Source organism: Rhinatrema bivittatum, chromosome 11, assembly GCF_901001135.1.
Source record: "Rhinatrema bivittatum chromosome 11, aRhiBiv1.1, whole genome shotgun sequence".
Classification (NCBI taxonomy): domain Eukaryota; kingdom Metazoa; phylum Chordata; class Amphibia; order Gymnophiona; family Rhinatrematidae; genus Rhinatrema; species Rhinatrema bivittatum.
The window spans coordinates 66,195,314-66,220,884 of record NC_042625.1 but is presented as its reverse complement, the minus strand read 5'-3'; the positions used below and the strand labels follow the sequence as shown (position 1 = coordinate 66,220,884).

Here is a 25,571-nt window from a genome sequence, read left to right as displayed (position 1 = left end):
ATGTTAAATGTTTCGTTTTTGTGACTTAAGACATTCCTGACTTAGCAGTATAGGCTGCGTCAAGGCTGGTGTGTCGGAATTCGAGGTTGACTCGATAGCTTCACATGTTTTAAGCCATGATGCTCTGCTGCGTCGCGTGGCATAGACGCTGTACGCTTAGATGCGCCGATGTCGTGTGCGTGGAGCAGAGGTGTGCGCCGATGAGTTATGCGCCATGCGCGCATCCTGGCGCCGACGTGCTGTCCAGGTTCGGCCGATTTGATTTTTTATGACCCAATTTCTTCGGTGTCGATAAGCGGGATCGAGCAGGTTCAGTAAACTGAAACCCACACGGTTCATGAGGGGATTTCTGTGAAAGAGGAGTTACGGCCTCAACTTCCTTCACTGGCCTTGGTGGATTGACATAAGAACATAAGAACATAAGAAAATGCCATACTGGGTCAGACCAAGGGTCCATCAAGCCCAGCATCCTGTTTCCAACAGTGGCCAATCCAGGCCATAAGAACCTGGCAAGTACCCAAAAACTAAGTCTATTCCATGTAACCATTGCTAATGGCAGTGGCTATTCTCTAAGTGAACCTAATAGCAGGTAATGGACTTCTCCTCCAAGAACTTATCCAATCCTTTTTTAAACACAGCTATACTACCTGCACGAACCACATTCTCTGGCAACAAATTCCAGAGTTTAATTGTGCGTTGAGTAAAAAAGAACTTTCTCCGATTAGTTTTAAATGTGCCCCATGCTAACTTCATGGAGTGTCCCCTAGTCCTTCTACTATCTGAAAGAGTAAATAACCGATTCACATCTACCCGTTCTAGACCTCTCATGATTTTAAACACCTCTATCATATCCCCCCTCAGTCGTCTCTTCTCCAAGCTGAAAAGTCCTAATCTCTTTAGTCTTTCCTCATAGGGGAGTTGTTCCATTCCCCTTATCATTTTGGTAGCCCTTCTCTGTACCTTCTCCATCGCAATTATATCTTTTTTGAGATGCGGCGACCAGAATTGTACACAGTATTCAAGGTGCGGTCTCACCATGGAGCGATACAGAGGCATTATGACATTTTCCGTTTTATTCATCATTCCTTTTCTAATAATTCCCAACATTCTGTTTGCTTTTTTGACTGCCGCAGCACACTGAACCGACGATTTCAATGTGTTATCCACTATGACACCTAGATCTCTTTCTTGGGTTGTAGCACCTAATATGGAACCCAACATCGTGTAATTATAGCATGGGTTATTTTTCCCTATATGCATCACCTTGCACTTTTCCACATTAAATTTCATCTGCCATTTGGATGCCCAATTTTCCAGTCTCACAAGGTCTTCCTGCAATTTATCACAATCTGCTTGTGATTTAACTACTCTGCACAATTTTGTGTCATCTGCAAATTTGATTATCTCACTCGTCGTATTTCTTTCCAGATCATTTATAAATATATTGAACAGTAAGGGTCCCAATACAGATCCCTGAGGCACTCCACTGTCCACTCCCTTCCACTGAGAAAATTGCCCATTTAATCCTACTCTCTGTTTCCTGTCTTTTAGCCAGTTTGCAATCCACGAAAGGACATCGCCACCTATCCCATGACTTTTTACTTTTCCTAGAAGCCTCTCATGAGGAACTTTGTCAAACGCCTTCTGAAAATCCAAGTATACTATATCTACCGGTTCACCTTTATCCACATGTTTATTAACTCCTTCAAAAAAGTGAAGCAGATTTGTGAGGCAAGACTTGCCCTGGGTAAAGCCATGCTGACTTTGTTCCATTAAACCATGTCTTTCTATATGTTCTGTGATTTTGATGTTTATAACACTTTCCACTATTTTTTTTCCTGGCACTGAAGTCAGGCTAACCGGTCTGTAGTTTCCCGGATCGCCCCTGGAGCCCTTTTTAAATATTGGGGTTACATTTGCTATCCTCCAGTCTTCAGGTACAATGGACCACCCTGGCCAAGGTACCCTCTAGCGATGCAGACCTTTTTGACTGATTCTTCTTCGGTCTCTTCGACGGTCCCAGCGAAGACTGTGTTGACGATACCTTTAGACTCACAATTTTTTCTGCGCGCTTCCTTTGGGCTCTGGGAGACATACGAGCACAGTCCCGGCATGAGACTTAGTCGTGTTCCGATCCCAGGCAAATATAGCAGTAATTATGTCCATCTGTAATGGACATAATTTTACCGCATTGGCAGTACTTAAATCCGGATGGCTTAGGAGCCATCACTGCCTAAAAAAATTGTAAAAAAAAACATGTTTGAGAAAAAATCTCTTCAGAGACGAGGAGAAAAACCCCGCATGCAGACTTGTTCACCGAAAAAAAAGAGACTGAGGTAACAAGGCAATCGAGTCGGAAGCTCACCGCGCAGCCATACAGAGTTCAAAACTCTGTACTAAATGAGTACTAACTGAGAAAACTCCGCCTACTGACTGGTCGCGAGACGCTCCCAGACAGCATGGCTAATTCAGCCCTGCTATCGATGGGAAATAGCTTGTTTTAGTTCCATTGGCATAAAGCTTTCATTTAGAGACACATTAATAATGATGGTGATTAGTGGGGCAAATCATTTGAGCCATCTGTTTTAAGGTTATTACTGGTATTGCATCAAGCGGATGTTGGGCCAGATTAAGTTTCTGAATAAGGTTTGTCACTTCATCAACTGATGTTTCATTAAATTCAGACCACATTGGGATATCTTTTATCTTCATACTAATTTCTTGCGTCGGAATTTTATCCAAACCTGTGATTATTTTGTCAATTTTATTTTTAAACAATAATGCCAAATCTTGGCTAAGGTTCTCATTACTGTCTAAAATGCTCTGTGCCGGATCGGAGGTTAATTTATTTACTAATTCAAATAACATTTCTGGGTTTCTGGCCCTCGGCAGTGTTGGTGCCTTCTGGAAATTCTGCTGCACCAACAATGAGTCCTACCATCTGCTAGAGGCAGAGAATACTGGAGTTTCTGTGTTGCGTCACTTATCATAGAGGCAACGATGCCAAGGAGAAAGCTTTTGTGCTCCGCCTCTATCTGCTGGTAGGGGACATAACCCTCACTTGTTTGAACTGAACTGGACTGGTGCAGTAGTATGAAATGGAAGGCTTTTGTTTAAAAGCTCTCTCACTGCAAGGCCAGCTTTAACTTGAGACCCATGGGAAGGATGTGTGAGAAGCCACTCCCTCCCAAATGCCCCATATCTTCTGGTGTCCCCCACCCAACCTTACATCGAAGGAAAGGCCCTTGGAAGTTGGCACCAACATCATCAATAACCAAGATAGGAAACTTAGCACAGGGCTTGCCTGCCCTTGTACACTCAGAGGTTGTGTGTCCTTCACATGGGTTTCCATGATAAGAAGCCTGCATAGGAGGAAGAGTGGAGCCATTGTAGGGTCTCTTGAACATATGAGGACTAGCAGGACCTGCGCTGTTTTTCCTGCCCTGTAGTTACTATTAGGTCGAAGCTGACAGGTCAGTGGCACAGCTACTAGACCGGATCAACAACATGGCAGCTGTAGCAGTGTTCCAGTGCCTAGAAAAATTGCTTCTGGAGGCAGTTGTTTTCAGGCTGGTCTCACGGGCCTCAGGTACAGTACCCCCTCTGTCAGCTATCATTAATCCTGGCTATAGCACTGCAGAGATCCTACAATACTCCTTCCCGAGTGCCCCACACTCCCACCCCATTCCGCCTGTACATAGGGCACAAACTCTGCCAGCTCTCAGTACTGCAAAGCTCTCACTGTATCCATCCTGCCATATATATATATATTTCACTGCCTCTACAGTATGTAAACATTGCAGAAATCCTTCAGTGCTCTCTGTAGACAGTACCTCCTCTGCCAGCTGCCGGTACTCCTGCAAGCGCTTGCTGACAGTCCTCTGATGTTTGCTTCTCTCCTTCATCAGCTCTGCCTCCAAGCTTTGCACAATTTTTTTCAGGATCCTCACTTCCTTCAGTGCGCCATTCTTGAGGGACAACTTGGATTCTTCCTGAAGCTGCAGCATCGCCATCTCCACTTCCTGTTTCGCCTCTGCTAGCCTTTCCACCCTGGAACCACACAGGAATAAACATGCATGAAGAAGATCAATATAACCTATGACCCTTCAGAGGAAGAAGGGAGGAAGATGGTCTGCATTTATGACCCAATTTTAAAAGAGCCATGCACGTAAATAACAATGGTTACGTGTGTGGCTGGGACAGCGACATTCGACGTTAAGTTGTCTACATTTAAAAAATGCCTGAGCATCTATATTAGTCAGACAAAATCTGGCTAATTACATTTATTTTCAGCTGAAAATCCTCCTATATCTAGCTGACTACAACTTAAAGTTGGCTAGGTTTAGTGTGCTCAAAGCTACCCATCGAAAAATTAGCCAGCTAAGTCCTCTTTCTCTGGGGCAACAGAGAAGGTAGAATGGGAATGGGGCTGTTGGTACCCCTCCTCCTTGGCAGATGTCTTTTGGGGGGCAGGAGCAAGGGAGTTAGCTACCCCCTCCCCTTAATGCTTTAATGTCAGCTATGTAGTACAGAACATATGGCCAGTCAGATTTAGGCCTGCTATGACAATACCTAGATTTGACCGGACAAGTTAAATGGCTTACAGTAGCTACCTAATTTTCTTCCTCTGACCAGACCCCAGCCCCGAAATGGGAGGAGGGTGGGGGAGGGGGAAGGTCAAGAGACTAAGTTTTTCCAAGAGCACCTAATACCCTTGCACTAGGTCTTGTACTCTGGTTCTGATGGACCTTCATTAGTTACCTGTGCAGTTTTGCATGCAGTGTAAAATTGCCTTAATGGCTCATAATTTGCTGAAACTTAACTCTTTCCCCTGGGCAAAAGATCTAAGGATTTATTTTATTTATTCAATTATATACCGTCGTTCTCAAATAAGCACAATACTTAAAACAGAATTGCTCAATATTATGTTCCCTTTGATCTTAAGGATACACACACACATATACACAAGGTTTCTCCCTCCTATCTGCTAGAATGCTTAATCATTCCCAAAGGCAATTTTAAATAGCCAAGTTTTTAATTCTTTCTTAAACGATTTGAAATTTTTCTTTAACTATAGGGCTTCCAACATTGTGTTCCATAGCTCTGGGCCAGCAAAAGAGAAGGTTCTCTTCTCACTTCAGTTAGATGGGCACTTTGTATCGAAGGAATACTCTTATTAGCTGAACTTTAATTTCCCTGGGGGTTGTGAAAATGCAATTCAGCTCCCAACCAGATCACTTCCTTGTTTTTTTACTATTTTGTGGATGATACTTAAAACTTTATAGTCAATGCGATATATTTTTTTTAATTTATTTATTTTAGATTTTATATTCCGCTTTTCGCACTTTTTTCAGTGCTTCAAAGTGGATTACATTCTGGTCTGTAGGTATTTCCCTATCCCCAGAGGGCTTACAATCTAAGGGGGTCATTTTTCGCGTGCAATAGCATGCTGGGGGCAGAGTCGGGGCAGCGAGGGAGTGGACTCAGCAATGTCTTCGCTGGCGGCGATAAGGTTAGTAACCTTATTGTCGCCAGTAGCGCGCTGAATAGCGTCACCTTTCACGGTGGCGCAATTTGGTGCAAAAGCCGGCAGCGAAAACACCACGGTGGTGCAAAGGCTGCCAGCTTTCGCAGGCCCGCCCCCCACCCCCCGCCTCCTTTGCCCACCGTGAATCCAGACCTAAGTTTGTACTTGGTAGCCAATTTAATGATCTCAAGATAGTGGTAATATGGTCATATTGTTTGCTTCCCATCAGAACTCTAGCTGTGGCATTCTGCAACATCTGTAAAGAACAGATTGTTACAGCTGGGAAACCTAATAATAGTGAGTTACAATAGTTGATATTTGCAAAGATCATAGTTTTGCAAAACTGCATAAATCATTTGGCTGTAATAGTAGTTTTAACCATTTTAGCAAGTGAAGATTATATGCATTTTTAATGACCATGCTGATATGCTTTTTCATATTTATCAAATATGACTCCTAATTCTTGCGCATGATCAGAAATTCTGATAAGTGTAGTTCCCTGTACATTGTAGGGGTATGTCTATACAGTTCTGTTTAGGCAGATAATTTCTGTTTTTCTGATATTCAATGCTAATTTGAGACAAGAAAATAGCCTTTGAATGGCTAAGTAAATATTCATTGTTTTGAAGGTGTGTTCAATTGAATTTTCTATTAGTATAACAAACTGGAAGAGCTGCGGCATCTCATTCGGAGGAATTTGGTGAGACGAACCTCTCCTTGAGAGAGGAGGGCAGCAGGACAGCGACAGGGGAACCGAGTAATTCGGAGCGCCCAGGGAGCTGGAAAAAAACACCTACCCTACTGCTTAACCCCGCTGACGTCATCAAGCAGGGACCCTGCCTCCCGATAAAACCGGAAGAGCTGCGGCGCGCAGCTGCCAGCGCGCAGCCAAAGCCGCGTGCCAAAGGGGCACGCCCCTTCTAAAAAATTTTTCCTTTGCTTAGTTTGAATTTTCCTCTCCTTCCCTTGTTATTTTATGGGTAGGAAAAGGAAAACAAAGATGTTAACATCATTGCCGGCAGCTTCAGCAAGTAGAGGACCTATGGACTCCCATGTGGTTAGATGAATTGGTCAATTTGAGAGACATCCTATTTCAGAAATTTCCTTTTCTTCTGGTTCTCCCGAGAGTCCAGCCCAGATGCAGTTACCTCTCACTCCGCTGGAGGTTATTCATCAATCCACGGTACCAGGGACTGGGGGGTCAGTAAATGCTGAACAACCTAGTAACAGTGATACTATGGAGAGGGGGAGGATACAAGAAAGTGTAGGGGTAAATTTAGCACAAGAATTGCTATCAGATGGAAATGTGAATGTAGAATCATTAGATCCTCAGAATGTCACCTTGAGTGATATCTGGAAGGTTCTAATAGATGTTAGAAAAACTTTATCTAATTCATGTGAACAATTTAAACAAGATGTGTTACAGATTAATGGTAAGATCGAGAAACATGAGAGTCGATTAAATCAATTGGATGAAAATGGAAAGGTAATAAATAATCAAGTAATAGCATTACAAGCTGTAAACAATTCATTTGTAAAAGATAGCTTAATAATACATCGTCATTTGGAAATGCTAGAAAATGAAAACCGTGTTAGGAATTTAAGATTTCTTAATTTCCCAGTAACTAGATTGTTATCCTCCTTTGAACTATTGAAGAAATACTTGATAGAAATACTTTCTATATCTTCAATAGATGAAAAAAGTATTTCCAAAATGTATTATATACCTAAGTCTAGGATACAATCTCAAGAAGGGATGGAAGAACTAGATATAGTGCAAAGGGAATCACCTAACCTGACCTCTTTTTTAGAGGCATCCGTTGATGAGATTCCCACTAGAGCGACATTATTGGTCTCTTTTTGTAGAGAGCAAGATAAAAATATGATTTTACAAAAATATTTCAAGAATAAAGATGTGCTCTATTGTGGTTATAAAGTTCAAATATTCCCTGACGTGGCTCGCAGCACTCAGCTACGTAGGAAGCAATTTTTAGAATTGAAACCAAGGGTTTTGGCCCTAGGGGCGATTTTTTATTTGCGATTCCGGTGCAAATGCCTAATTATTTTGCAAAAAAATAAATTTGTGTTTCAAGATCCCACCCATCTTGAGACTTTCCTGACTGATAAGGAATAGGTTAGAGGTAATTAACTGCTTAAAGAATGATAATGTCTCTTTTAAGTATGTGAAATACTAAGTTTTGTTAAATAACGTTAGTTATCTTTTTGAAGCTTCCTCCCATTATTGGGGACTATTAGTCGGATGCACAGAATTTCTTATTATGTGATATTTTCTTTATTGTTTCTAGTGTTAAAGATTATTTCTTGATTTTTTGCAAATATAAAAAATTTGTTGAAAATCTTAATAAAATATTAAAAAAAAAAAAAAATTTTGACTTAACCTGTCCACTCTGGTGTTTGCCACTCCCGGAAGGTAAGTCGCTTGCAAGTGTATGCAATGTTGATGAGCATGTTCGAAGATGATCAATGTTTCCTTGCATAGGGTCCATGAACCGGACCCTCCTTGTTTGTTGATGTAAAACATCGCTACTTGATTGTCCGTATAGATCATTACCCTGCAGCCTCTGAGGTGGTTTTGAAACACTGAGTGCGTTCCAAATCGCTCTGAGTTCTAATATATTTATCTGCAGGGTCTGCTCTGAGATTGTCCATAACCCTTGCGTTTCGTAAATCTCGAGACGTGCTCTTGCAAGACGCATCTGTGGTTAAGACTGTGTTGGAGGAGGGGGATTGAATAATTTTCCCTTGGAAAGGGTGGAGTGTAGGAGCCACCATGTTATATCTTTCCTCATTTCAGATGTCATTGACAGCCTGTGTGTCAATGGTTGTGAATGTTGTTTCCATTGTCGTTTTAATCCCCACTGCAGACGTCTCATGTGTAGTCTGGTGTTGGGAACCGTGAAAATGGCTGCCGCTATGTGACCCAAGACTACTAGAACTTGCCTCGCTGAAGGTTTTTGAGTTTTGTTCAACAGATAGAGAAGTTGACGGAGCTGTGTTATTCACTCGGTTGGGAGGTATGCCTGGTGGCGAGTGGTGTCCAGGCATGCTCCTATAAACTGTAGTTTTTGTGTTGGCTTTAGATGTGATTTCTGAAAATTGATCACTAGTCCTAGTTCCTGTAAGCACTGGATCACCCGGAGATGGTCGATCAAGAGGTCTGGAGTTGAGACTATTATAAGCCAATCATCCAGATATGGAAATATTGTCATACCCTGTTGTCTGAGATGGGCCACCACCACAACCATGCATTTGGTGAAAACCCTGGGTGCAGCCGATAGTCCAAAGGGAAGAATCTTGTATTGGTAGTGTTGATGCTTGTAGCGAAAGCATAGGTAACGCCAAGAGGATGGGTGGATTGGAATGTATGTGTAAGCATCCTTCAGATCGATGGAGCACATCCAGTCGTTGGGTTGAATCAATCAGAGGTAGGATTGATTTCAAGGATATCATCTTGAATTTCTCTTTGGTTAGGAATTTGTTCAACTCTCGAAGATCCAGTATGGGTCGAAGGCCACCTGATTTCTTGGGTATGGGGAAATATGGGGAGTAGAACCTTGAGTTCTAGGTTGTTGGGGAAATCAGTGCAATGGCCTTTTGTTTGTGAAGGAGAGCAATTTCTTCCCCTAGTTGTAATTGAGATCTCTGAATCTTTAGATTGGGAAAGTGACGTAATGTGGGTTTTGTGGTAAATTGAAGTTGGTAACCTTGACGTACTATTTCCAAAACCCATTGATCGGATGTTATCCTCTCCCAGGCTGGTAAGCAAGAGTAGATTCTTCCAGGTGGTGTTAGTTGTTATGGTGGTGGCTGTATTATTAAAAAGATGGGGTTGACTTCACTGTGGCTGCTGGTTGTTGAGTTGTTTGTCTCTAATTCCGTGGTTTACCCCTGCGTTGAAGAGGGGTATGTTGTTGTTGTGGCCGTTGATAAGACGGATACGTCTGTGGACAGAAAGATTGGTAAGACCTATAGGATCTACGGGTATAGGATTGACGGCGATTAGATCCAAAATAGCAGCGTGTGTTGAGTAAGTAGGTTGTGATGTTAAGGATTGAACTGCTAGAGCTTCGTCCTTCAATTTTCCCACTGTCTCTTGAAAACGATCTCCGAACAGGTTGTCTCCTGTACACGGGAGGTTCGCTAGCTTTTCATGTAAGTCCTCCCTAATAGTGCTAGATCGCAGCCATGCCATCCTATGGGCTGCTATGGCTGTTGCCGACGCTCTAGACAATGTTTCGAATCCTTCGAAAATTGAACGCAGGTGGTGTTGAGAGCACTCCTCCATGTCACGGAGCGGCAATGGAGTCTGGTCTGCTGTTGAGGACAGCATCCCCTTTGTGGCCTGAATGCACTCGTAAAGGTATTGTACCATATAAAATTGATGGTGCATAATTCTGTCATTTAATATTGCGTTCTGATATATTTTCCTCCCAAATTCGTCCAAACATCTGTTATCTTTGGTCGGTGGATATGAAGTATGCGTTTTTGAATCGCTGCATTGCAGACTCTACCACAATTGACGCATGTAGTAACTGTGGCATCGAGTACGGGATGTTTTCCGCATACGAAACTTGATGTCAGTCTTTCTTGAAACCGCCGTGAGGGAATGAAGTGTTTCCCAGGATCTTTGTAACACACTATGTAATACCTCTTGCGGTGGTAGAGATGTGGGTTCTCCTGGGACATCAAATATTTTGAGGAGACCTAAGGTCTCCTCAAAATACCCCTAACTTATCAAGCTAGATATTTCACTTGGATGCAGCTCCATCACTGCTTTCACATTAATGGTGGGGGTGGAAGGGAAATAGAACCAAGAGCTAAGAGAAACAGATAAGTATGAGAGAAAAAAGTGTGTGAAGCTTGCTGGGCAGACTGGATGAGCCGTTTGGTCTTCTTCTGCCGTCATTTCTATGTTTCTATATGATCTAGGATCTGTTTCCTTTTGGACCTCTAGGTGTAGGACAGTATCCAACTTTTCTAAACATTTTGGGTATGAGAGGTCTTCTGGAGGGGAGTATGGTTCCTGTGGTTTTTCCTGTGGGTCCGAAGGAAATCCTGTAGATGATGATGATGATGTTTTGTAGGGACATGGAATCTATTGGTGTGTCCTATTTTGGAATTAGCGAAGTTGGTTAATCTGGTACCGGTGATGAAGGAGGTTCAACCGATGGTTCTCTAGAAAGGTGAACACTCAGTTCCCTGGAACTTGTAGATGGTTCGTTAGTCATCTTTAAAGATGATTCCAGGGTTTCATAGAAATCTGCCAAAGATTGAGATAGTTGCCAAAATGCTTTCGTTTGGGGAGGCACTGCCGAACGACCTGTGTGTTTTCAGTAAGTGATGTGGTGTAGGCTCCACCGGGTTTGATTGAGGTAGAGTATCTGGGACGCCGTGTGTTTTTTGTATTGCCTCCTCTACAATCTTGGAAGAAGTGCTTGAGGATGTAGATACATTAGAAGATGTAACTTGTATAACTTCTCTATGTGACGAAGGCTTAGTACGTTTAACCTGAGAAGAGATGGAAGGAGAGGGACTGACATCCCAAGCCCTGCCTTCTTGTGCAACCTTTTTATGGTGTGAATGACTGACATACTTATGATGATGAGCCGATACTGATCGTATGTGGGCCTTATCTCTTGAAGGTGATAGTCTATGTTTTGGTCGGGATCCTCTGGAGAATCGTGAAGTATCTGAGCGATGTGGAGTAGAATCATGAGAGGTAGAACGAGATAAGTTTGGGGATTCTAACCATGTTGGTTAGAGTGTTTAGCCCTATGTGAGATTTGTTTTGGAGGACTTTCCTCGGCGCCGTATGTGCTGCCGTCTTCGGCGCCGTGGCGTGTGTCAAAATCTTCGGCGCCGCAGCCTGCAATTGTGTTGACAGTTCCGGCTCCATATGCGTCAACATCTGCGCCAGTGGCGCCGTGGTCTGCGCTGTATGCAGTCGATCGTATGGCACCTTCTTTTTTGATAAGGCCGATCAATCCCGATCCCTCGGATCAGAGCCCTGATCCGATGGCCTCTAGCTTTGTGGTACCTCCTTACCTCCAGGCCTTGAGGGATGAGGATTCCACGATGCTGCTCTTCTTTGTGAAGGAGCCGGTGCCATCTTGTAGGCCCGCTGTCTCTGGGCCCTCAGGGACATGCAAGCACAAAACTCACAATCTCCCCGATTGTGATCAACTCCGAGGCAACGGTAACATCGGTCATGGCCATCCGTGACAGACATTACCTTGCCGCATCGACAAGGCTTAGAGCCCGATTTCTTCGACATCTTGAAAAAAAAAAAAAAAGTTTGAGAAAGCTCCGCGTGCGATCCCGCGCACGGAAAGAACAGACTGAGGAGAATCTGTTACTTTCCTGCGCGGGATCACACGTGCAGCCGCAGAGGCTAAAAACCGAACCTCTGCTTAAAAAAGCTCTGCCTCCTGGACCTGATTGACAGATCCCATGACAGCATGGCTAATTCAGCCCTGCTATCAACGGGAAAAAATAGCTTTCCCTCTGGCTTATTATTTACAATGAGCAGGACAAACTACAAAATCAAAACTAAGGAAGAGGCGATATAGGTCTTACATAAGGTGGGACTGGAAGTGTCCAGTCCTGATGTTGAGAGAACATAAAAAGCTGATGGGAATTTTGGCATAGGTGAAAAAATAATTTGCAACTAGCAACCTGTTCCAGCAGGCAACAAATTGTGCAAGATTTGAAGAGCAAGTCAGAGGTCAGCAAACATTTGGAGAAAGCAACATCAGTGACTATTAAAACTGAGGTTTGATACACCACTGTAATAAAGTCTGGCAGTTAGACACAGGTTAAGTTATAGAAAGATAAGGTTTATTTTGCACTGGAGGTTAGGGGTTTGTATTGACCTGAGTCTATATTAAAGTTAACATGTGCATTTTTCCTTCGGTTGGATGAGGGGTCAGGATCTGGGGGTGGGACTGTTCCTTCTTAGGAATTCTATCTGAAACGGCAGGTATGAGGATATAGGAGGATTTAGTGGGGAAGGAAGGGCGGGATGGGTCTTGGGACAGAGAAGAGTAATTCTGTGGGGAGAGAGGAGGAAGAGTAGCTGATTGGTCTGGGAGGGATGGGTGACAGGGTGTAGAAAGAGGGTTGATGTAGGTAAGAGGTGAAGGAGGACTGGGCATACAAAAAGGAGCCGGTTTTTAAGCCAGCCTCCGATAGGTGGAGAAGGTAATCAAGCAGTTTTTGTGTGGGGCACAAGAACAGATCTAGGGCCTTCAGTTCACACCAAATGGAAAACCTCCCCTACTTTAGACCATAGGACCTTCTAGTGGAAGGCTTTCTGGAAGCCACCAGGACCCAAGACACATCCTCAAAGATCAAGTGGCTGTTTGGGAAAATTATTTGAATTGTTCACTGAATAATGATACTTGGAAAGAAATTAGATAGTGAGTGGCTAAAACATCCATTTCAGCACATTTGGCAGAAAATGTATTTAAGATATATTATAGGTGGTGGTATACACCTCAGAGGTTAAGAAGAATTTATAAAAATACATCTTTATCAATGCTACAGTGGCTGTGGGGAAGTGGGGACCATGAGACATATCTGGTGGAGGTGCATAAAGATTGTCTTGTTTGGGTTGTTGTTACACAATAGATTTTTGATATTACTAATATTTTGTTAGAAAAAGACCCTTTGGTGTTTTAGTACTTACTTCGATGGATGACATAACAGAGGACATTACGAAACTGATAACCTAGATGTGCATAGCAGCTAAGTGTGAAATAGTGGCACATTGGAAACAGAAAAACCCACCTAGCAAACTTTCTGTTTATAAGAGAATATGGGGAATAATATATCAGATGAACAGTTAACAGTATTATGAAGACACTATGCTTCCTCCTTTGTTCTGGTTTGGACACTTTTCAATAAGTGGGATAAACAGATAAAGCTCCCTCTTTTGAGCACATGAACTGGGACTATAGAACAATGGAGGGGGATGGGGAAGGATTATTCAAACATTGTAACAATGTTGTCTTGTTCAAAGACTTATTGTTATAAAATCCAATAAATAGAAAATTACAAAAAAGAAAAGGAATTAAAATAAAGCTACAGGAAAAATTAATGGCTTTTAGTTTTCTCTCAGAAAGCCAGATTACAAGGTCTATGAGGGAATGCTAGTCATTAAGACAGCACACTAACATGCTTATCTCATGACCATTGTCCTCTATCCCCCGTCCCTTGGAGTGGGTACATACTCAGCTCTCAGCCGGCGAATCTCAATATCCCGATAGTCCTTGTTCTGTTTGGATTTTAGCAGGCAGAGCTCATCTTTCAGCTCTCGAATCACTTTCTGTAGTGCCACCGGGTCCGGCTTCCCCACATAAGGTAACGGAAGGGGGTAGTGAATCCTGCAGAGGGGACATCAGAACAAGATTGCAGAATAAAAATACCAGGAAATATACCAAAAATGCTAAAGGCAGGGAATGAAATTTAGAAAAAAGTTTCAAGTTGCTACTGTATGTCATTCCTATTTTTCAGAGAATGATCCGTGGGTTTGTGAGATAGGCACAAGGATACATAGCATTTTATTTCTAGAACTGGATGGCTAAGGGTGAGGCGCAAGAATACAGAGCCTGTCATCTTTAGAATGTCCCATTTTCTCCGTGGATAACATTGGCATCCAGCCAGATCCCTCAACCCATAATACAGATTCTGATTCCTCTCTGCATACATTCACAACATTGCTAAAAATGTTTTTCTCCATGTTACCATCAAAATGTGTCCCTTTCTTCTTAAACACTCCATCAAAATCCTTAGCCACTCTCCCCATCTTCTGCAATCTGCTCCTCACAGGTCTCCCACTAACCATCTCTCTCCACTACAATCTATTCAAAATTCAGCTGCATGACTTACCTGCCTCCAATGTGATTACAACCATATAATCCCTTTTTCTTAAATCACAACATTGGTTCACTATCCACTTTTGCATAGAGTTCAACTATTTCATACTCAACTACAAGGGCATTTACTCTGAAGTTCTTCATTATCTGACCTTTCTTATCTCCCCTTCACCCATTGAAAAAGGGACCCGGAGAAGGAGCGAGGGACCCTACGTGACGCGTGGAGAAAAAAACACACACTTCAAAGAAGCAAAAACTGCTCAAAAGCAGCGTGAGCTCCGCTACCGCAAGGCAACATCTTCGCAGAAAAGAAGAAACTGAAGAGGGACCCTGCGTAGACATGTGGTTAGCGGCATGCTCAGTGTGCCTGTCAAAGTTTCTAGAAACTTTGACAAATGTTTTCTGTGCTGGGCTCCATCAGATGTCACACATATGCGAGGACTACCATCCTGCTTGTCCCTGAAGAAAGGTGCTGATGCCGGCTTAGAATCTGTGCTTTTATTGTGCTGCCTCTGGGCACCATGTCAAAACCTGTCAGTTGAAGCCAAGAAATTCCATAGCTTAGGGCTGGTTGGGGAGGCAGTCCTAGGTTCCCCCTATAGAATTATTCCCCCTCTCAGATTGCTCTGCCTCTCTATTTTCAAACTGACTTCCTCTCACCAGCCGAATGACTGTCCTATTGATCTTCTACCTTGGAAAATGCAGCTTCTTGGAAGAGTATATATGCAGTCTGTTCCAGAGACCAAGGAGATGTCTGAATACATCAAGGAAAACCCAAAACGGGGTTTTCATCCGCCCCTCCTCGTCACCAGCAGGAGCAGTATTTTTCTTTATCCACAAAAAGAACATGTCTCTTAGACTCTATATATTGACTACCATGATCTGAATGCCATCACGATCAAGAATAAATACTTGCTGCCTCATTTCTGAATTATTCAATCGATTATAACGTGCCAAGATATTTACCAAGTTGGACCTTCATGGAGCTTACAATCTGATAAGGATTAGGGAAGGTGTTGAATTGAAGATCTCATTTAATACTAGAGACGGACATTATGAATATCTAGGCATGCTCTGTTGACTTTCCAACGCCCCTGCGATATTTCAGAACTTTGTAAATGATGTGCTCAGAGACCCTGCAGTCATGTGTTCTGGTATACATGGATGATCTCTTAATCTTCTCTAACACCTTTGCACAACACCGCTCTCAAGTAAAAAACTGCCCTCCAGTGTCTTCAGGGGAATGGATTATATGTGAAACTGGAAAAGTGTTTTTGAATAATTTGAATTGCCCTTTTTAGGGTACAATATCTTAGCAGAAGATTTGAATATGGACCCTACTAACTCTTGGCTATCATAATTTAGGTCCCATGGGCCAGGGACAAAGCACTACAATGCTTCCTGGGATTCATGAATTATTGCCAATTCACCCCTGACTACTCCTACTGTCCCTCTCATGCTCTCACAAGCAAAGCGGTATCCAGAAAGACTGGCCTGAAAATGTAGTCAGAGCCTTTGAACAACTCAAAGAGGCCATTGAGTCTGCATCATTCCTTCAGCTTCCAGACCGGCCCTTTTTCCTCAAAGTGGGCGCTTCTGCCATTGGTACTGGAGCAGATTTTTCAAAGGCAGCACCAGATGGCAAACTTTATTTCTCCTTCTCCAAAAAATTCTCACCCGATGAGAAACCATATAATTGGGAATTCCTGGCCTTCAAGCTCATCCCTTGAAGAAAGGTGACATCTCCTGATCAGAGCTAAAACACCCCTTTCACCATTATATTCAATCATAAGAACCTTTTCTACCTCCAGGAGGCCAAGAGTCTAAATCCCAATCAAGCTTGTTGGTTTTTTTATTCAGCAGATTTAACTTTCACCTGGTCTTTCATCCTGCTGAAAAGAATGCCAGAACGGACATTCTATCCCACTCATTTGACTCCCCCATCGCCTTTGAACGGTTTATTCTACATCCGGACAAAATTCTTTATATAACCTCCTTTACTGTTCCTGTCAGTAAGACGCCAGTGCCCAATCACCTTAGAGAGAAGATCCTCAAGTGGGCCACTACTCTAAGCTGGGTGGACACCAAGGGGTCCAGAAGATTACAGAGTTAATCGCATGCCAATACGGGTGACCTCAGATGACCCAGGACATCCAAGCATATGTAGATTCTTATTCCAACTGTGCTTGCAATAAGCTAACTCATCAGCGCCTGTGGGGTTTTTTCCAACCTCTGCTGGTTTCGGACAAGCCATAGACTCACATATCCACCAATTTCACTGCAGACCTTTCCACATGCGAGAGCTTTTACAGTAATGTGGGCTATTGTGGACCACTTTCAAAGATCGCACACTTTATTCCTTTACCTTCACTACCTTTGGCACTTACTCGTTTTCCACTTCTTTAGGGAAGTCTTCCATCTACACAGACTACCCGAACACACAGAGTGATAGAGGGGTACAATCTACTTCTAAATTCTGGAGCAGCCTTTGTAATAACCATAGGAAAAAGTGAGGGACATATTTGAGTTTAACACCCCCCCCCCCCCCCCCATCCAATGGGCTAAATGAAAGAACCCACCAAACCCTGAAAGTCTTACTTTAGGCCCATGTTTCAGAGCAACAGAATAACTGGGCTCAATTGTTGCTGTGGGTGTTCTGCTATAACGAACATATCAGAATCTTCAAGTCCTCTCCTTTCATCATCATCCATGACAGACACCCTAAGGTGCCCCCTTCCTCTCCCCTTGACCACTTCAACACCAGCACCCAGTCTTCTGGAACTTTGGGGGAAGAACTCATCAATGCCTCCTTAAAACTATCAAAAGTTATAAGAAAAGCATAGATAAGAGAAGGCATCCAGTGCCCCAGTTCTTGCCAGGATCCCTGGTTGGTTAGGCATGCAGAGCCTTCACCTAAAACTTCCCTCCATTAAATTTGCTCCCTGCTACATTGCTAATTATCCTATCCTGAGCAGACTGAACCCAACACAATTCAAGTTACCCCCCTAGCTTGTGAATCCGCAATGCCTTCCGGATTTACGCGCACAGGGCTTTTAAAATCCGGCCCTTAGAGAATAGCCACTGCCATTAGCAATGGTAACATGGAATAGACTTAGTTTTTGGGTACTTGCCAGGTTCTTATGGCCTGGATTGGCCACTGTTGGAAACAGGATGCTGGGCTTGATGGACCCTTGGTCTGACCCAGTATGGCATTTTCTTATGTTCATATCATTATTAACATATATATAGAAACATAGAAATGACAGCAGCAGAAGACGACCAAACGGCCCATCCATTCTGCCCAGCAAGCTTTCACACTTTTTTTTCCCTCATACTTATCTGTTACTCTTGGCCCTTAGTAACTTTTTGGTTCTATTTCCCTTCCACCCCCGCCATTAGGTCCTTAAAAGTGGAGAGACAGACAAACTTAGTCAACTGCAGTCTCCTCAGATACAAACTCAGAATTTGAACTACAAGAAATCCTGAATGCCAAGCAATAAGGTAAACTCTATCTGATCACTTGGAAGGAATATGGGAACAGGGATAACATTGGGAGCAAATAGGCAACGTCCAAGTCCCTCTTCTAAGAAATTTCACTAGTTCTTTCCCCATAACTTCAAGCCTAGGGGCCTGGAGAGAGGGCTTAAAAGGAGGGTACTGTAATGCCCCTCACCTCTAGTTTAAAGTGCCTCCAGTATCATGTTGCATCCAAGGACCCTGGCTGAATTCCTGCAGCTCATGAGCCCTTTTATAGGTCCTGCTGCCTGGACTTCCTGTATCATGCACTAATGACATCACATACTGCCTAGTATTAAGGGACACTCAGAGCAACACCCAGTGCCTCTGCAACAGGTCCCCTGTTAGTTGCCTCTGCATGTCTCTATCCTGCTCAGACCCTGTTCTCCCACTTTTCCTGTCTTGTTCCAGCCGACTTCCTTCTCCCTGATATGACTTCCTTGGACAGACGTCTTGTGTTGACCTCTGACTTCTTGATTCTGTCACCTACCTTGACATCAGCTTGGACCTAGACTTTGCTTTGTTTTCTGCCTGTCTCATCCTCAGCCAATATCTCAACTCTGCTTTCAACCTGCCCTGACCACTGCATAGACTCAGACTTTACCTTGGGACGTTTCAGCTACCACCCGTTATCAGCAGCCCAAGGGCTCACTAACCCCATCCCATGACAGACTGTCAGCAAATTTCTTCTAGGACACAGTTTTCTCCAAATTATTGCGCAACTGTACCCAGGTTTTCCTTAAGAGTCAGGAGGAGCAGCCTCAATACCACCAGATTGGAGCGGTAATTTATCACTCAGGAAATTAGAAAGTTGAGAGGGAACAAAAAATATACAACTTAAATCTTTATATCTGACTAAGCATTTGCATAGAAATTTCAAGGTAAATGTTGCTCCAATCTGTAATAATCTTGGACACAAAGAAACTGACTTCTTTTCTTCTGTCTCTGACAAAAAAAATCAGGATAAACTAGCTTTCAGTTGGAGAAATGGCTGCAATCGGTACTTAAAGAAAAGACACAAAACCCACACCCTGTCTGATTCAAAAACAATAGTAACCACCATAGTAGCCGGTTGGACTAAAGCTGTATCTGGCATTTCTAGTAAGGTGGAAATGTCCAAGTTAGGAGATAAAATGTCCAAGCCTTGTTCCTTGCCCTGTTCCTGTCTTCTAAATGGGGGAAGACAGAAAATCTTAAGGTAGGAGGAACAACCTTAATAGGAATTTTAAAATGTTCAACCAGATATTTCTTGAACATCACTTTGGCTCCCACCTGAGGGAGTTTAGGAAAATTTATGAAACGCAAGTTTCTACTTCGAATTATATTCTCTAGGTTTTCAGTTTTAAATTGTAAAGAAGAGTTTTCCTTAATCCAGTATTCTTGAACACTGGTGACATGTTGGGAACTGCTGTAAGTTCACTATATCTGCTTGAATTTTGATTTTAGATTGTTCCAATTTAGAAACTTTATTTTCAACCAAATTTATCCTTTGAATAATAGGATTCAACTGATGAGAAATGAAAGATCCCAAATTGGTTATAGCATCCCAAATGTTATCTAAAGTGATATTTTGAGGTCTTACCAGGATCGGCGCTTCAATCTCTCTCAGTGGAGTAGTGGTTTGAAGGCGTTCCTCCCGCATCACAAACTCTCCAGCAGGAAGACTGGTCAGGCCCTCTACGGGACCGCCACTGGCAGCACCCTTGGAGGCTATAGCATCTCCCGACCCCACTTCAGTATGGACGTACTCTGGAATGGCAGAAGTCCCAACCAACAGGAAGCCGCGGTCTCTGATAGCTGCTGGGTTTGCCGGAGGATTTCTGTTGATCAGAGACAGCGATATCGAAGAGTCCAGAAAGGGGGCAGCTAAAACCATTGTTGCCTCTTTCTCCAAGGACAAGTCATCTGATTTTGCCATCCGCAGGATGTGGGCATCCATTGGGCCTGAAGGTGGGGACTCCGGAGGAACCGCACAGTAAGCTCATTCCTTCGCCCGCCTTTTCCGGGCTGAATGCGGCATCTCGATAGGCAAACAGGTTCAGAAATTAGAGAACAGCAAAATTGTGCTCACGCCAACAGCTCTACAGGTGCCATCTTCGATCTGGTTCAATCATTCTGATGAGCAGATGCAAAACATCTAGGGAAATGTTCAAGTTCTTGGTTAGCTCTCTCCATAAGGCCATTTGCCTGGTGATGATATCCTGACGAAAATTGAACTGATACCCAAATCTTTACACAAGGCCCTCAGGAATCTGGCATTTAAGGACCTTGATCCAATAGGATAGCAATTGGGATTCTATGTAAACAAATCATCTCCCTAATGAAGATTATAGTCAATTGAGGGGCCAAAGGCAGCTCAGAGATTGAAATGAAGTACGCCATTTGGGAAAAACTGTCTACTACCGCCAAGATGGCAGTGCAATCAGTGGAAATCGGAAGGTCCATAATAAAATCTGCAGAGAGGTGAATGTATGGTACAGAAGGAATCAGGAGTGGGTGCAATTCACCTGAAGGTTTAGCATGAGATCCCTTGGTTCTAGCGCACATACTGGACAGCCCAAGACTTAAGTCTTACAATCTTTGCACAAGGAAGGCCATCAATAAAGCCTGGAAATCAGTTCAAAACTTTTCCTAATCCTTGGATATCTGGAGAGTTTGCAATCATACCATTTGAAAACATCTGGACAGCAAGTGTCTGGAACAAAAAGTACACCCAATAGGAAATCCTGGTCCGAAGATTCTAGATGAATTTTCTTCATCAAATCTTGAATGTATCTACGAAGATTCTAGAGACTGGTATAATGGGGCCTTTACAGCAAGGTACCGGAGTCTTCTCAGAGGTGGACTGTCATAACAACGCATCAGCGTTAACATGCTTCAAGCCAGAACAATAGGAGATAATGAATTCAAAAGGAGCAAAGAACATGGCCCACCGGGGTTGCCGGAGGTTCAAATGTTTCACAACCTGGTACATATCTACACACGGTGGTATTGCCAAAGCACTCAGTATTATTGGTCCCAAGTTATACAAGAAATCGCTGATATAATGGGTTTCCCAGTTCATACTGGGCCAAACCTTGGTTTGCTCAGTTGCTGGGCAGGCTCCTCAAGTGCCAGTTAAACCTAGGGTATTAAAGGGGCAATGACTCTTGGCAGCCAGATTTACTATTGCAAGATTTTGGAAAACTAATGCTACACTGGATTATTGGTGTAACCAAGTATGTGAATTGCTCATATTGGAAGATTGAATTATGATGTAAAAAATGAGTTTTTCAAATATGAACAAATTTGAGGCCCCTACCTGCAATATTTACGTAATGCCAGTTGTTAAACCTTTGGATTGGAACTATGTCTGCATTCTCATACTGTTTGCTTTATGATATATGCTGATACTAACTAGAGTTTGTAGTACTGTTGTATGCTGGAAAAGGTGTTAAATAAAGAGTTAAAAAAAAAAAAAAAGTTTCACAGCCTCAATACAAAGTAAACTTTTGTGATCCATAAGAAGTGTAATCTAAAAGGTGGCTCCTTCCAGCAGGTGTCGCCACTCTTCCAAGACCCACTTAATGGCAAGGAGTTCTTGGTTTCCCACATTGTAGTTGCATTCTGCAGAAGAGAACTTTTGGGACAGGTAACCACACAGGTGGAGCAGAGAATCTGGATTGGGGTCTTTGAGACAAGACTGCACCTGCACCAACCTTGGAGGCATCTGCTTCTAAAATGAAAGGCTTAGCTGGATCAGAGTGACAAGATTGCATCAGCTCCAAACAGCTGCTTTAATTCTTCAAAAGCCTATTGAGCTTGGGGATTCCAAAAATTCTTTGGCGTGCCCTTATATGTAAAGGCAGCAAGTGGAGCCACCACCTTGGAGAATTTATGAAAGAAGCACCAATAATAGTTAGCAAAGCTCAGAATGCACTGGAGTACCTTGAGACCCAATGCTTCGGCCAAGGACTGCAGTTACCTTCTCCAAGTTCATCTCAAATCTTTGAGCCGATATTACATATCCCAAGAATTGGACTTGATTCTGTTCAAACACACACTTCTCAAACTTGGCAAAAAGCTGGTGCTGACAAACACAAGAAAGGCAGCATGTAGTGGAGGCCCGCCCTATGTGGACAGGTCTAGGGAGAAGATGTCACCAAAGTAGACCACTACATACTGAGAGAGGAGTCTAAAAAAAAAAACAAACATTAATAAAGGCTTGGAAAACAGCAGGAGCACTGCAAAGTCCAAATGGAATGACTGTATATTGTTAGTGCCCATCCCTGGTATTGAAGGCAGTCTTCCATTTGTCACCCTGTCGGATCTGAATAAGATTATGGTCCAGCTTGGTAAATGTCTGGGCCCCCTGAAGTCTATCATAATGATCCTTAACTGTGATCTTATTGAGGCCCCAGTAATCAATACAGGACCTAAAGAATCCACACTTCTTTTGTACAAAGAAAAATGCTGTGCCAGATGGAGACTTTGATGGTCGAATGAAGCCTCAAGCCACATTTTCTTAAATATATTCAGACATAGCCTTGGTTTTTGGGCCTAAACAAGGGGTATGACCAACCACAAGGTGGCATGGTTCCAGGAAGCAGACAAACTACACAATCGTACTCTCAATCCTCAGGAGCATCTCCACATGCTTCTCGCTAAAAACGCAAATCTCTATCTGGAGCTAGTTAAAGATCATATGAGCATCTTCAAGCATGGTTTTATTTCATTTTCAGCAAACTCTCTTGATCACATTTTCTTCTACCTTCAGAAACTCAAGACAAATCACCACATAAAACCTCTCAATATCCACATGCTCCCACTGCTGCTTTTTCAACTGACAGATCATTGAAGGCCAAGCATGCATAACAACAAACCTAAATCTTTCACAACCTACCTATCAAACTCTACTGAGTAGATGAGTATGAGGTAGCGCTTGGAGTTCAGGGCTGCTGATTTTGTGGCCGGTACGTGCCATGTGCCATTGCCCATCTTCCGGCTCCTCAGCTGCTCTAGGTCTGCATAGGTCAGAAGATCCAGGGTGACAGATTCACTGTTCTGCAAAATAAAAGAAATAAATTACTTCCAGCTAAGAAAAGCCAGAAAAATAGTCAAGATTGCAAAAATTCAAATGGAAGAAAAGGTAGCAAAATACATTAGTGACAGAAGGAAATGCAAAAGTGGTACTGAAAGACCCCACATGTGATACATGAACATTTCCTACGCAGAAACAGCTGAAAGCTTAGAAGAGTTAAGCAGCCACAAATTCCAATGCCTTACCAAGTTCTCCAGATTTTCCTTTTAAGAATGCAAATATAGATTAACTTTAATTACAGCCTCTTGAACCTCTGCCATCTTAATCCAATTTTCTATATACCACTTAAGTTCCTCCATCTGTCTCCCCTGTGCATTCATTCTACCTTTGACAGCCTGTGACTTGTCCACTATTAAAGAAATTTGGGTAGAGTCTTCCCCAGCCCCCAAATGGCCTTTCATATTTCTTCAAAAAGGAATGCCAAAGGCCTTTCTAAATGAAAGTCACTTCTCAACCTATAGCATTCCCAAACAGTCCAAAACTGGCCTCCTGCAGAATCCCACACAGGTGATGTCCCGAGCATCACAGAAGCAGTTTTCCCCCTCCTGATACTGGAACTGACCTCAATATCCATTGTGGAACTTGCTCCCTTAATACTCCCTGCCAGCATCATTAGCTGGCACCAGATTGAGGGCAGCACTGTAAGCTCCTACCTCTGCAGGATCCATCGGAGGGACTCTCTAACCTGGACTGAGCAGAATGCTACAATCTGGGAGAAGCAAGGACCCAACTTCCCATTACACTCCAGTGACCCCTACTTGCGGCTGATGGAAAGCATATAACAAATGTGTCTGGAACGATGACCCAACTGTCAGATTGTCCCATGAAAGCCACCATGATGGTGAGTTTCTGAACTCCTTTGTTACCTGTCTTTTCTCTTGCAGGCTTTGAGAATACAACACAAAAAATGCAGAGAAATAATGAATTGTGACTTTGAAAATTTACTCTAAGAACATACTGTGTAAGTGTCATTTGTAATCCACTCAAACCAGCTGACTTTCTTTTTTTTTGGGGGGGGGGGGGGGGGGGGTGTCAAATTATTTTGCAAGCCACTGTATATAAAGCAAAGCAGAAAGAAATCATGACCTATGCTGATCAAATATAGCCCTACAGCTCTCTTGTCCTCAAGACCTACCTACCTGTGTCAGGGCTGACTCCAGCATGCTGCAGAAGATGGAGAACTGCTTGAAGTTGCCTGTTTTGTGAGTCAAGTCTTCAATAACTGAAGAGATTTTAAAAAGAGAAAAATGTTGGCATGTGCAGTTGGTTTTAAGGACTTAAAAAAACAAAAACAAACAAACAAAAAAACCCACACACACTTCACTGTGCCAGGAAATGGGATGATTGCATTGACCAAATGTTGGTACATGCCAACCGGCTTACATAATTAAATTTAGGAACAAGTAATATTTTAAATGTTAGTATGTGTTATAAAATGACAAAGAAACCCTGGGATGCTACTGGCTATACCTATATTGCAGTATCTTATGGTGTTGGATCCTTCCGTTCCTTCTTACATTGCAGGGAACTCACCTATGTCCTTTTCTCAGCACCCACTGCTACTCCATCCCTAGTTAAAGTGAAATACATTTCAGCAGGGAGCTTACTATCTCCAAATAATGTGCCCTTCTCACAAATTATCTCTAATCCCCCAAGGCTTCTAACCTCAAGCATTTAGCACAGTCCTGCTCACTGTGCAAGATTTCAAAATTAATCTAAGATGGGAGCAAGAGACACCACCAGCTCAGATCAAGATGATCTTTTAAATGAGTACACACCCAAGGGTCTAAAGGATCAATAGCCTAAGTGAGGGACACAAGGTTGAGGGAAAAGGGTCAGCAAGGAAATATTAAAATGAACCATCTTTATTGCGAAAATGACTTAATTGATACAGAGTGGATCCACAATTGTTTTGCATAATTCAGTTGACAATTACATTATTACGGTCTTTTTCATTCAGATTTTTATAGTTTTCCTAAAAAGCCAGAGTTTCTCTTTGACAGTTCCCACCATCTTGAATTCAGGGATGTCAAGACATTGCTTACTATGAGCCCGAGCATGTATAGAAAGTTTGCTTACTGTAAACAGTGTTTTCCATAGATAGCAGAATGAATTAGTCAATACATGTGGTTGATGTTATACAGTGGCACTGAATGGACTCGTCTCTCCAAGCTAGTAGAGCTTTGAGCTCTAATGTGCATATGTAGGAGTTCCTGCGCAGCACTGCCTTGCAAGTCTCTTCAGTCTATACCAGAACTAACCTAGCTATAGTCAACTCTCCAGGGAGGCAGGTGGATGTTCCATAGCTAATTCATCTTGTTATCTACAGAAAGCACTTTTTACAGTAAGCAGACTTCCTTTTTCCAATGAGAAGCAGGCCGAGTTAGCCATTACATGTGAGGAGTCCCACGCTGAAGGTTGGAGCAGAGTGTTTACTTGATGAGGAAGACAGGTGTCACCATGAATAGTAGAACACACCAATACCAGATTTTGCAAAACTGCTTGTCCAATTTTAGTCAGTCTGAGAAGGTATCAAAACAGTAATGGAATA

At 42.8% G+C, this 25,571-nt stretch overlaps 1 protein-coding gene across 2 annotated transcripts in view; it reads right to left on the bottom strand.

The window, feature by feature from the left end:
- Nucleotides 1-25,571, bottom strand: part of CCDC61 (coiled-coil domain containing 61) — a 121,056-nt gene that overhangs the window by 75,638 nt on the left and 19,847 nt on the right. For both annotated transcript variants that reach the window (XM_029571445.1, XM_029571446.1), the window contains exons 3-6: nucleotides 24,160-24,242; nucleotides 22,823-22,983; nucleotides 13,780-13,932; nucleotides 3,834-4,050 (exon numbers count right to left, since the gene is read on the bottom strand). In XM_029571445.1, coding sequence (XP_029427305.1) covers nucleotides 3,834-4,050; nucleotides 13,780-13,932; nucleotides 22,823-22,983; nucleotides 24,160-24,242 — 614 coding nt within the window. The remainder of the gene's footprint in view (nucleotides 1-3,833; nucleotides 4,051-13,779; nucleotides 13,933-22,822; nucleotides 22,984-24,159; nucleotides 24,243-25,571) is intronic.